Source organism: Prionailurus bengalensis, chromosome D1 (genome assembly GCF_016509475.1).
Source record: "Prionailurus bengalensis isolate Pbe53 chromosome D1, Fcat_Pben_1.1_paternal_pri, whole genome shotgun sequence".
In the NCBI taxonomy this organism is placed as follows: Eukaryota; Metazoa; Chordata; class Mammalia; order Carnivora; family Felidae; genus Prionailurus; species Prionailurus bengalensis.
In genome coordinates, this window is record NC_057346.1 from 387,397 (window position 1) to 400,911 (window position 13,515).

The window sequence follows — 13,515 nt, forward strand, 5'->3', positions numbered from 1 at the left end:
GGGCTGATGGCTCGGAGCCTGGAGCCTGTTTCCGATTCTGTGTCTCCCTCTCTCTCTGCCCCTCCCCCGTTCATGCTCTGTCTCTCTCTGTCCCAAAAATAAATAAAAAACGTTGAAAAAAAATTAAAAAAAAATAAATAAACTTGAAAAGTCATTTTTCTCATACTTTCTCATAAAACACTAAATTACTTTCCTGACATTGTATCAAGCGTAAGATACAGACACGTCATTATTCTCCTGAAATATATCAACAGTACCTGGCATACAGTACTATTTGATGAGAATTTTCTGGATAAAAAGATAATATTTCACAACTTATCCGATAATATCTGATCATTGGATCCTAGTTAGAAAAATGAATGTTTTAATCTCACGGCTTTATTCTTAGATGAATACACAGTAATGGTTTTCTTGATTTAAATGAGCTTTAGTTCCTAACTCTGGTTTTCATAATGAATCTAAATAAAGTAGCTGATACAATTGAATACCAAAATGCTAGTGGAATTTAAAAAATGTCTAGTATTTATTTATTCTTGAGAAAGAGGGTGGAGAGGGGAGCAGCAGGAAGAGAGAATCCCAAGCAGGTTCCACACTGACAGAGCAGAGCCTGACACGGGGCTTGATCTCGTGAACCATGAGATCACGACCTGAGCCGAAATCAAAAGGCTGAACCACCTAGGTACCCCTCCGTTGGGATTATTTTTAAATGTTACTCTTAGACAATACCCCTGGTAATTCTGATTTAGTCGGGCTTTCATAATTCTTAGGGAATCTGTATTTTTAAAAATAATCCAGGTGATTCAACAGCCAGATTTGCAAACCACATCCTCACCCTCTGGTATATGTGTTTAGACAAGAAGCTGCTAATATACTCTCAGTGTTTACATCACATAATGTGCAACACTGCTCCTTTAGTAAATACCTCTCACTGTAATTTTCTAGTGAGTGTGTCTCAGACTCTTGCATGTAAGAAGGGGGTGAAGATAACTGCCAAGCCTCTCTGGGCAGACGGGGGATTATAATACAATTTGAAAATAATTGATCTAACTTTTAGAAGACGGATTATAACGAAAAGCAACTAAATGACTTTGATTGTAAGGTTTGCCCAGGCACAACTTGGTCCAAATCAAGGTCCAAATCTATTATCAATAATATGCAACTTTCAGACCATTTTCACTTAACCATTCCTTTCCCACTTTCTCCATTTTAAATTGGATTATTTCATTTAAGTATTGAAGACTTTCCTAGATATAATCAGTTTTGGTCTGTGGAAGTTCAGTTTTTATAAAATTATTTCCATGAGCTTACATAAAAATCCAAGAACCTTTCCTCTTACCATTTTAGTAAAAACAGAAAAGATAAATTCCCATGGGTGTTTTATCAGCACAATGCAAAAAAAGAAATAGTTTATACTCGTATTTTCTTGTTTGTAGGATTATCACAGGTATTAAATGAGCACCATTTCAGGGCTCAAGTATATACCACATGCTCTTGGAATTCATCAAATGACCTGCGCTCCAAGAACAGAATCTGACAGTGTGGTGTTTCTGAAAAAGCTAAGATGAAAACATGGCACCTTAATGCCAAAGTCTAGCAACACCATTTAAGGACGAGAAAGACAAGCATTTCAGAGATAAGGCCAATCCACTGACATCAGTTTGTACAAAGCAAACACCGATTCACTCATTCACCAAACATTTAATGCTGAATAGTTCTCAGTCACTGTTCACAGACTAGATCCCTGTCCTCGTGGAGATGTGGTTCTCCTGGAGGGAAAGAGGTCCAGACAGCGAGGGGCAAAAAACAAGCGAGCAAGCAAGCAAGCAAGCAAACATAAGCCCAAATAAACTGTCCAATATGGGCTCAAGTTCTGGTTCAGATGCCTGACAGCCATAAAACGGGAAGGCACCTTGTGCTTTTGAACCTCTGCTTCCTCTTTGACAGACGGAAATCCTAGACCCTACCACACAGGTTTGCTGTGAGGATCAAAGTAGTTCACCACATAAAGCAAGACTGTCATAGTCTTATCTGTGTTTTAAAGTCAGCGAGAGAAGAAAGTTCAAACCTCGTAAATGTGGGACACACCATCAAGGATAGCCTTTGCCTCATCATCTTTCCTGCCCCATGTCTTCTGTCATTTACGCTAACAGCAAACACCAGAAACTATTTAGCAAAATAGGCTAGCTCCACATGATTGCAAAGTCCTGTTAATTGCCCAGCACCAACAGCGTTTGGTCTATCAGGGAATCCACAAGTTCTTTAAGAAAATGTTGCGTCCAGTGTTCTTTCTGACACAGAGGACACCTCCACGTGGGAAAACATGGGCAATGAAGTCTCTGAGTTGCAAAGTGACTCAGAAAGTCCATTTCTGGATGTGAAGGAGCTGTGGGAATACTTTAACCAAATTTATTTTCTTTATATTTCCTTTTCTCATATATGTGTAAGAGTTACATGTGACCAAATCTGTATCTAAGTACAAAGAGCTGTTTCAATAGATACAAAACAAAAACCTAAAGTATAGTTTAACTGACAGCATTTTTTGCTTGTGTTTTGAATGTATATAAAATATCAGGGCAGGGGCGCCTGGGTGGCTCAGTCGGTTAAGCATCCGACTTCGGCTCAGGTCATGATCTCACGGTCCGTGGGTTCGAGCCCCAAGTCAGGCTCTGTGCTGACAACTCAGAGCCTGGAGCCTGTTTCAGATTCTTTGTCTCCCTCTTTCTGTCTCCTCCCCCGCTCATGCTCTGTCTCTCTCTTCTCAAAAAAATAAATAAATAAATAAATAAATAAATAAACATTAAAAAAATTAAAATAAAATATCAGGGCAGGCTTCACAATTGATAGAACTTTAGATTCAATGAAATATGCCGCCTGGAACATCAAAGGAGCTTAAACAAATATTTACTGAAAGAGAGTAATGCATTCTGCAAAATGGAATACAATGTCTGGCCCTGAATGCCCTCCAAGAAAAGATAGTTCTGCAGAAAACATTGCCCTGGGCAGTAGTGGGGATTCTCACTGTGCCCAGGGATCAGCTTTGAAGTCACCACGGCAAGCCACCCTTCAACCCTTCAATGCACAATTCTTCCTCAAAGAAGTCAACATAGTAGCAACAGACCTGAGTTTTATCTGTAACAGTTTAAGTACCTAAAAGAATTTTACGCTTTATAAATCATGTCATTTCCAATTATTGTAACTTTCAAGATGATTTTGTTGGAAATCCCCACAAAGAAAACTCTTCCGAGTTTTGTGTGAAGGTTTTGTGCTACAAACGAGAGGTACTGGAATTTGAAAATGAAATCGGCCTTGAATAGGCATCAGTCTTCACATGGCTATCCACACTGTCACACACTTTCAGATGAATACCACGGAAAATGCCTTTAAAAATCATGCACATCATGCATTGAAATCCTCACTTTCACACCTCACACTGGAGTGAGGTCAGTTTTTCCAATACAGCCTGCGTTACCGCACAAAAGCAACTTCATCCACATGACAGGCAGAAATGAAGCCGAAAAGAAAGCTTCCTCTCTTGTGGTCTTGGAAGAGCCATCATCAGTTTATGTACCGTCTGGTAAAATTAGTAAGTAATCTACAGATTATGTATGGGGTTTTTGTATATTCACGATTTTCCTTTGGTGACAAAGATTGGGTGTGTTTTAAAACCTAGTTTCCCTGTTTATCTGCAAAAGTGATAAAATAGAGTTTCCTACTCCTTCCTTCCTTCCTTCCTCTTTCTGTCAACTACTAAGTGTGCAATCTTTAGCAAGTCACTTACCCTCCCTGCTGTGGTGCTTTCTTCTTTCTTACCAGGGATTATAACAGTGCATACCTCATAGGCTTGTTAAATAAGTATTAAATCAGGTAGAAGGTATGCAGCACTTAGAAGAGAGCCTAGCACTTAGAAGCCCCTCATAATTTTTTATTATTTTTATCTTTATTAATTTTATTATTGCTACACATAGTCATGTAAGGCCAAGGTCGAAATAAATGAATAAATAGATTCCTAAGTTAGTGAAAGAGGAAGTGGAGTATAAAGCCTGATCTTTAAAGATGATGATTTCAATAGAAAGACAAGGCAAAGGTGAACATATGTGTCACTGCTCATCATAACCTTCCTTCCTGCCTCCTCCCCTCACCCAGAGTACAACCCAATGTCAGGAGCATGGGACAGCAATCTTGTTTCAGGGGATCAGAGCCCACCTGTGCTCTCTCAAGTAGCCATGAGAAGACGGAGAAGAAGAAATGACGAGGGTGCCCTCCAGGAGCACACGTCACCACATACCCCACCGAGCAACCTCACAGCCTTCTGCCCGTGTGAGCCAGCCCGCACTCCCTAAGATGTGCTGCCTGTCCAACCCACAGCGACTTACCAGCTGTGCAACTGCCTCAACATCGCTTAACATGTCTACATTTCCGCACTGTCTTTTATAAAAGGGACATTAAAAATAGCCAGGTGACCACTCTGAAGAGGAAACTATATTTGCATGATAGCAAGAAAAGGGCCGGCTCCAAGGTAGGTATTCAAAACTGTTAGTTCCCCCCAGATATATGTAAATATTTTCAATGCCTCCTCTACTGAAGCAGCACTGGCACTACACTGTCAATGATTTTGGTTAACATCATTTCTCCCCTTCGTCCTGGCTGAGCTACCCGAATCAGGTAGAGAACAGTTGCCATCATGGATGTTCTGCTCCCTGTAACACTCAGTCCTGATTGCTTGCTGCCAACAGACGTTCTGTAAGAAATGAGTCAATCAGTTCCGAGGGTTGAAGAGTCTTGAACAGCATACCAACTTTAGACGCCAAAGTTTAACTGGAATTTGGCATTTGGATGAGCACTTCTCCCTGGACTGAAAGCAGCAAAAGATTCCTAAACAAAGAGCAATCACAAGTGGTAATTTTATCCAACTGGATCCAATGATATTTCGCATGTTTTACAAAGGAGTGAGAAACACAAGAATGGACTCAAGAAAATGTTTTCATTTTATGATCTACTCTCTAGGAGCAAAGATGAATTGCCTTATGACGTTACTTCTTACAACACAAGGGACAAAAGTGTCTAGAAAAAAAGCGGTGCAATGTCTTCCTAGAGGTAACATTCTGTTACAGAATAAATGTGGGCCTTTCGGTACATCTGGCAATAACTCCACAACCTACAAAGCTGACCCCCTAAAAAAACATGTTCATGATCATAATTTGTTATCAGCGGATGTTGATTACTTCAAGCCAGAGGACATTTGGAAACAAAATGGGTAGTTTCTGTTGTGCAAAACAGATCTCCAAAGTGGTCAACTAGAAAAGACCCACAGTAAATCCAACAGGCTGGGGTAGATGTCCACTCCTAAAAGCAGGGGAAGCAAATCCGAAGGTGATTTTTACATTTCCTTCTCCCCTGCTAGCAGCTCCCAAACTGCAAACCCTTAACCAAAGTCCAGGTCTTGCTTTATGGGTTTTCTGAAAGGTCATAAGAGATACTAGGATTCTCTATGACATCTAAACCACTACATACGAATCCCTTTTTATGCATATCCATATTTAAAGAGATCCTATCAGCAAAGGAACACTAACTTTGTATATACAACATTACATTAATACAGAATAAACAATGCTTTTACGTGAAAGAAAAACCATAGTTCTTTCAAGCTACACATGACATAACAGGAATCAAGATACATTATGAGTGCATTTCCATTGTGTATATTTTTATTTTAAAACTTATGCACTCAAGTATCTTGTTCCTAGTTCATTTGTATCTTGGTATATTTCCTCTTATCTTTAATGTTCTGCAATTTCAACATGGTATGTTGAAATGGGTTTAGTTTTGTGCATTGCCCTAATATTGTTGTACTTCAATTCATCATTTCTGGAAAATTATCACCCCTTATCTATTCAAATGTTGCCTCTCCGTTGTTGTCTGTATTCTCTCCTTCTGAGCCTCCTCCCTTCTCGCTCCATAACTCACCAATGTTTATATTTATCATTTAGTTCTGTCTCTGGACCCTGGCTATTATCATCAATTATGCTATGATTAATCTGCATTTTAACCCTTCCAGTGAGTTTTTTATTTCAAAACTCTATTTTTATGTATAGACTTTCTATTTGTTTTTTAAAAAATAAGTCTTTTATTTTCTTAGGGTATGATTTCTTCTTATATGCTGTCAACATTTTATACCCACCCATTTTCCATCTCTTTCATGTTGTTGTATTATGTCAAGTCTTTAAGTTTAAACACTGCTGTCATGCCTTATGCTGACTCTGCCTCATGGACGGTATCATCTGCTCACGCTCAGTCTTGGTTGATTGTTTCCCTGGGTGTTTGGTCATGTATCTCAGGGAGCATTTTCTCAGCGGGCTTGCTGTTTTCTTGAAAGTCCTTGGCACTCTAGGTGGTTGGTTCCAGCTTTCAGGATGGTTTTGGGTTTTACTCTTTGAGGAGCCCCAGGGCTATTTTTCTACTTGAAGATTTCTAGGTCAGCAGGTGGTGTGCAAAACAAAAACTCACATGACATGCAGGCTAAAAGAACACAATTCTTAAGGGAAGATTTCTTTGCCTCTCACTAATAACGTTTCTTGTTCTCACTCTGTGCTGGTGGCATTTTTCCAGCCTAACCGTTCATTACAGTAACGGTCCTGGGTTTATGCAGGAGGCAGGCATGTCTCAGTCCCAGCTCTGCGCCTTATCTGGGACCAAGGCCTTCACTTCATCTCTGTCCATGCAGACGTCAAACTCCACCTTCTGTGTTCACACAGAATCCCTGGGGAAGCCACGGCATCCGTTCATACACAGGCTACCCTCTGACTTTCAACTTCTCTGCTTCAGGTACATGGTAATAATCCTTTCTCATTGACTGATTGGCTGATTGCAAAATTAGTTACTGTTTTAAAATCATGTCAAATATTTTATCCAGTATTACTAAGTGTTTGTAATCATGAGCTTTTTAGATGATCTCAGTCTACTGCATTGCTTTAGTGTATGAATACTTTACTGTTTAATTATTCACAATCATTTAACCAATTAGTCCTTCCAAAGCACAAGTTTAGTGGAACTGTATTTCAGATCCTGAGTAGTTAGAAACCCTTCACATTATTTTTTACGTCCAGGATTCTTCCCCTTGTTTAGAAGTAACGGACTAGAGAGACATATTTTTAAATTCTAAATGAAATAACTCTCTGAAATACCGGGATCCTGGAAGGACATGGACCATTTCCTCCTAATCACCATTACAAACTGATCAAAATACAGTATATTAATTGATTTGTGAGAAAACTTGGGGGAAAAAAAAGAGAAACAATCTTTTTTTTTTCTAAACACCATTTGAATGTTACCACTTATACTATTAAGTCCTGAAAATCTGTAACTGCTCTCAAACAAGATGATTTGCCATACTCCTCAGGAATAGAAGCCTCATTTTATAAATAATGTAACATAAAAATCTTTCTACATATACAAACTATGAAACAGAATATTTAGCAAAAGTCATAGAATTTATCCCACAGAAATGACAACTTGCAATGATTTGTGATCTTATAAAGGAAAAATCTCAATGATTTGAGAAAATGGTGAGGCCCAATCCACAGTGCCTCTTTCACAAATAGTAAGCCTCCCACTCTAGGAAAAGACATGAAATTGTTTAAATCAAAGTCAAAAGTGTAAGGAAGGGCTTATTTCTATTCTCCACCAGAAGGAAGCAGTCTTCTACAGCTTGATCTCATATATCATAAGTGGGGAATGCTGTTGTTGATTAAATTTTTACTTACTAGATTATTCCCCTGGAAAAACAGAGTAAGCAGTGATGAACACGATAATATACTTATATAATATAATTATATATAACATAAAGAATCTTGGGAAATAATAGATTTAGACAAAAGCCAAGTCTTACTCCAGAATATGGTTCACTCTTAAATTCATCATACTATCTTCAGCATGATACAGGGGATGTTCATTACGAATTGAAGCAATTAAAATGTGTCATCTGTCTACTGCCCTGGTCTATGCATTTAGTCGTCTGAGATTCCTGAACTAAGAGAGAAAAATACTTACTCTCTAGATAGTGGGTGATGTTAAGAAGTAGACAAATCAGTAAGGCAGGGGGATCACATTTGCATAAAGCATTGGAGAAAGTTTACACGACAACTTGGAACCAGTGTCTCTCACCACTAATTTACAACCACAAGTTTTTAAAATCAAATTATTTTTCTCACAGACATAGTAACAAGGGACTGACTATAGAATGATCAGTTGAAAAAATTTAAATTTTGTCTATAGGACAGTCTAATTTTTAAAAAGCAATGTAGCTTTCTAAAGTTGTTTAAGTTAGCTTCAGACAACATTACTAAATATATAACCCTCAGGCTTAGATCTCAAGTCTAAGCCAATTAAAAAAAAATCACTTACGTTTTAAACATATACCCTGAAAGCAAATTTGAAAATAGCTGTATTCAGAATATCCAGGATCGATTTGTTTTTCCTGGTTGTTTTTCTTGGCATAGATCCCCATGCTCCTCATAGTGTGGTCCATGGACCAGGAGCCTCAACACATCTCAGAGATCGCTGTTGATGCAGAATATCGGGCTGCACGTAGGCCCTATTGGAGTTACAGTCTGCATTTGAACAAGATTCCCAGGAAATTCGTATGTCCATTAAAGCATGAGAGACACTGTGCTATAAGACACAGAAGTGTTTTCTAATTTAAAGTCAAGGACAAGACTTCACTGGGGACGATGAAAATGTTCCTGGTGTTTCTTCACAGCTCTGTAGATGCATTAACCACTGACCTGTACAATGTAAACGAGTGAATTCCATGGTATGCGAAATAGATCTTAATTTTTGGAGAAGGAAAAAAAGATAATAATAAATGCTTTCAAATTGTACAGCACATAGACGAACGGTACCAGTTCCAACTTACTTCTTTTATCTTGGGAAAAATCAGATGCACCGTTTCCGGGGGCTCACCTCTCCTGAGAAAGGGAAGGGCACCAGGCCTGGGCTCTGGGCGGACCTGACCAAGACTGAAAGGACACGGGTCCATAACAGGGGTTTGCCAGGAGCCTGCCCCCACGACCCCACCCCCGACTCCACCCCCACCCCCAGCACACACAGCTCTCCCGGAACCGCTCTCGGCCGGGAACCCGGGAACCGCGTGCGGAAAGAAAGTGACGCTTCAGGAAGCCACACTAACCCGGAGGAGCCAAGCGACAGGAGCAGAAACGCTATCTGGGCCGCAAGTGCGCTCGGGGTGGCTGGGGAGGGAGGGAGGGCTTGGCCCTCATTCCACTCCCCTCCCCCCAGAAAAACCTCCAGTTTCTTAAGTAAAATCCGCTCGTTACTCAGAGCTGGCTGCGGACGACCTCGACCCCCTCGCCGGGACCGGGACCGGGACCGCGACCGCGGACGAGTCTCCCGCCCCGCACGCCCGCGCCCTTGCGCGCCCTCCGTGGGAGCCGGGTGCCACGGGGTCGGGGAGAGCCCGCGGGTCGGTGCCCTAGAGTCGGGCGCTGGACGACCCGGGGAAAGGAGGACCAGGGCCGGGGCGGGCGGGGACCCCGCAGATCCCAAGAGTTCTGGCATCGCCCCGCGGACCGAGTCTAGCGGCCGCGAATCTACCCCGGTCCCCCGTCCAGACCGTGACCCGCCCGACAGGGCGCCCCGGGGTCGCGCTCCTCCCCCAGTCCCGCCGACATCCCCACGAGCGCTCACCGGGGACACACAGCGACGCGCCCTCCCCCGCGCCCGCCCGTGGCGACCCCTGCCTGTACTCACACGACGGGTGGTAGCTCCCCCTTGCCCCCCCCCCCGCCCACACTCACTCGCAGCGGTGGTCTCCCCCCCACCCTCCTCCCGCACTCACTCGCATTGGTGGTAGCCCCCTTCGATGCCCCCCGCACCCCTGCCCCCGCACTCACCCGCAGCGGTCGTAGGCCCCCCGCACCCGCAACCCCCCCACCCGACAGCCCCCCAGCACTCACGCGCAGCGGTGGTAACCCCCCGTACCCCCACACCGCACTCACAGGAGGGGTGGTAGCCCCCCCCGCACCCCTACATCCCCCGCACTCACAGGAGGGGTGGTAGCCCCCCCCCCGCACCCCTACATCCCCCGCACGCACAGGAGAGGCGGTAGCCACCCCCCGCACCCCTCCCCCCCGGCACTCACCCGCAGCGGTGGTAACCCGGCTCCGGCCGCGGGGGCTGAGCCCCGCCGCCGTCCCCCGGCCCCGCGTCCAGCAGCAGGTAGTCCCGGCTCTCCTGGCGCCGTGCACCGACCCCAGCCGCCCTCCGGGGAGACCCGGCCCTCCGGGGCGCGAACGCGGGGCTCCGGTTCATGGCCGGCCCGGGACCCGCTGGCCGGGGCGCCGCGGGGACCAAGTGCAGAGGGGGCGTGCGGGCTGCGCGGCTCCGAGCTCCGCCAGCGGCTCCAGGCCGGCCTGGGGGCGAGTCAGCACTGGGGGCGCAGCGGGGGCCCCGCCCGGAGCGCGGCCGGAGAGGGGGCCCCGCGGTGGGGGTGGTGGGGTGGGGGCGGAGCGAGCAGAGGCGGGCGCGGGGCCCGACCCACGAGTTACCATGCCGACCGGACGCCCGCCCCCCCCCCCCCCCCCCCCTGCGCCCGCGTCCTCCCGGCCGCCCCCTCCTTTAAAGGGATCGAACCCGGCTCTTGGAGAGGGTTGGGGCGGGACAGCCGCGTGCTCCTGCCGTCTGCTTTCCTTCATTCGTTCCTCCCTCCCTCCTTCATTCCCTCCTTCTTCCCTCCTTCATTCGTTCCTCTCTCCCTCCTTCCCTTCCCTTTCCTTCCTTCCGTCTCTTCTTTCCCCCTTCCTTCTTTCTTTCTTTGACTTTTTCTTTCTTTCCTTGTTTCTTTCTCTTTTTTTTTCTTTCCTTCCTTCCTTCCTTTCTCTCTCTTTCTCCCCCTTAAAAGTCCGCTTATTTAGAAATCATACATATTGACAACTTTCTAGAAGTTCCTTTAGGTAAGTTTCTTGTAGAACCAAAGGAACTTTTTTTTTTTTTAGAGGACAAGACCCTCTCCTTTCTCCAGATTGTCTTCATTTCCTTAAAGCATTTTCTCTTCCATTCGCAACCCCTGGAGTTACTGCAACGCTTTACTTTAAAATGAACAACGTTCCATGTTCCCAACACCAGATGTGCACAGTTCCTGAGCAAACCAGCAAAAATAGGCAGGCATTTTCTGATGATACGATGAAGAGGACAACAAGCTGCTTACTTCAGAGAAAACCTTTCCTTCCATCACTGCAAATGCTGAAATTATTTCTCTGCCAGATGTTCCCCACATTTCTAAACTGTTTTTAATGTTAAGACTGAGTTTTAAATTCTGATTTAATCTTCACAGATGTGAGAAAGCTTCTCAGTAAGGATGAATCCATATCTGTAGTAGTTCAAGCAGTAGTCAATTAGGAATCCATCGACTCATTCATTCAATGAGTATTTAATCAATGGCAGCTGTGTGTCAAGCACCATTTTGGGATTCAGAGGTAAATTTGCCTGATAAGGGCCCTATCTGCCTTCAAAGAGCTTTCATGGAAGAAAAGACACAGAGTAAACAGGCAAATGAAAAGTACCAGACAAAGCCTACAATGAAAATAAGGTTGATGTGATACTAACTGGGACTATTTCAGGTTAGATGGTTAAAAGAGACCTCTTAGAGGAGGTGCCAGTTAGGTGAAGAGACCTGGGGAGGAGCCGGACTTGAAAAGATCAGAAGCCCATTACAATTGGATTGAAGACAGCCAGACTGTCTGAAATTCCAGAGGAAAGGTACCTTCGCTTCCCACGAACAGGTAAGCAATGCAGTGGATATTGGAAGAGTGAGCAAAAGCAATCAACTTGATCGAGGGGGAAAGATAACAAATTCAGAATATCTGACTCTGTCAGCACACTAGGAACTAAAGCTCAGAGAGGCTGGGAAGCAGTGTCTCTCGAGGGACTCAGCCTGTGTTTCGCACAGGTATGTGGGATGGATGGATGGACGGACAGACAAAGTGTAGACCAAGAAAATAAGAAAACATTCTTGACCACTAAAAGCACCTTTACCCAGAAAACCTAACCTCTGTTATTCTGAAGTGTATTGTTCCTGATTTAAGAATCTCTTTTTGATCTCTCAACATCTGGAGCCATGATTTAAAATTTTTATTGTTTTCTGGTGATTATACATAGCAATAAGACACTCTGCTTGAAATGTGTTTGTTTATGGTAAATACTATCTGTAAGAATTCAACAGCTTTGATACTTGAATGAATTAGTTAATAAATGTTTAATTTAAATAGCACCAAGGTAGTCTGCTTAGAAACATCAAGGGTGGGAAACAATTTAGTGGGGGAAGTAATATTCCCATGTTTTCAACCTGACTCAAAGTCTGTGAGTCAAAACAAAGTTGGAGAAGACCGATGTCGTTAGTTGAAGTACTAGTCTTTAACTTAAAAAAAAAAAAAAAATTGGGACAGAATTACTTTGCTGTTACAGTTAGTTGAGCTGTTTGTGCCTTTTCTCATCACACTGTTTTTCATTCTCAGATACCAACCTTCACACTGAAAAAATTATTACCCTAAACTTACAATGTGACATCAGTTTATTGTTTTGCAACACAGACATGCTTTTCCCTACTATTTGACAAACACTGACTACTGGACCAGTAAATCCCCATCTTCACAGGTGGAGAAAGGCAGTGCACACAGGATTGGGAGGTTCTGAAGGGCTTCACGAGGGACTAGGAAGAAGTTAACATTAGTAGTCTGATAGCATGGGTTCTTATTTTAACCAATCCCTTAACTGAAAGTTTGTGATTGCAGAGAAGACGTTTGATCTCCTTCTGCTTCATTTATTTATCAGCAAATGGATATATAATTACTGCGGGCTCATCTATCTCTTTCTGTGTGTATGGTTATCTATGAAGTTTTGTCTCTTCAATTACATTAAAAAACATGGTGGAACAAGAAGACAAGACAACTTCTCAGCTAATTAACATGTTTTAATCAAGTGCAGCAGTGTTGAGTAGATCTACCAGTGAAGAAAATTGGGTGAATGAAAAACAATAGTTCTCAAAGTGAAAACCTGTCGGATGAGTGAAGAATTTAGGATTCTCACAGAGTTAAAAAGTATCATGTAATTTCATGTGTTTATGTAGTATGTTGATGGTACGGAGATAAAACAGAACATTCAGTTGTAACTCCAAGATACGGGGATGAAGGTGGGCTTTGTACCTCTATGGGGGCAGGAGGGATGCATTAAGAAAGGACTGTCAACTCATTGCATACATCTGCACTGTTTGATTATTGATTAACTTTTTAAAATCTGGCATAATTATTATAACAGTGTTTTGACAAGTCACTGGAGGCAAAATGAATAAGAAAAGGGTTGCCCTCTAGAAGGACACAGGCTAAGAGCCCAAAGGGAAAGAAAACAGAATTGCCTCTGGCATCAGGGACAAAAGGCTGAGAAAACATTATGAGATGCTTAAGGACTCGAGAAGAAGCTAGGAAGGGGTCACACGGAAGACTTGGG

The 13,515-nt window shown here is 43.3% G+C and overlaps 1 protein-coding gene across 1 annotated transcript in view; it reads right to left on the bottom strand.

The window, feature by feature from the left end:
- TRPC6 (transient receptor potential cation channel subfamily C member 6) overlaps positions 1-10,493 on the bottom strand; it is a 130,381-nt gene extending 119,888 nt beyond the window's left edge. Inside the window, exon 1 of the mRNA XM_043579154.1 lies at positions 10,157-10,493. Coding sequence (XP_043435089.1) covers positions 10,157-10,326 — 170 coding nt within the window. The 5' untranslated portion in view covers positions 10,327-10,493. The remainder of the gene's footprint in view (positions 1-10,156) is intronic.
- Between the last annotated feature and the right edge of the window lie 3,022 nt (positions 10,494-13,515).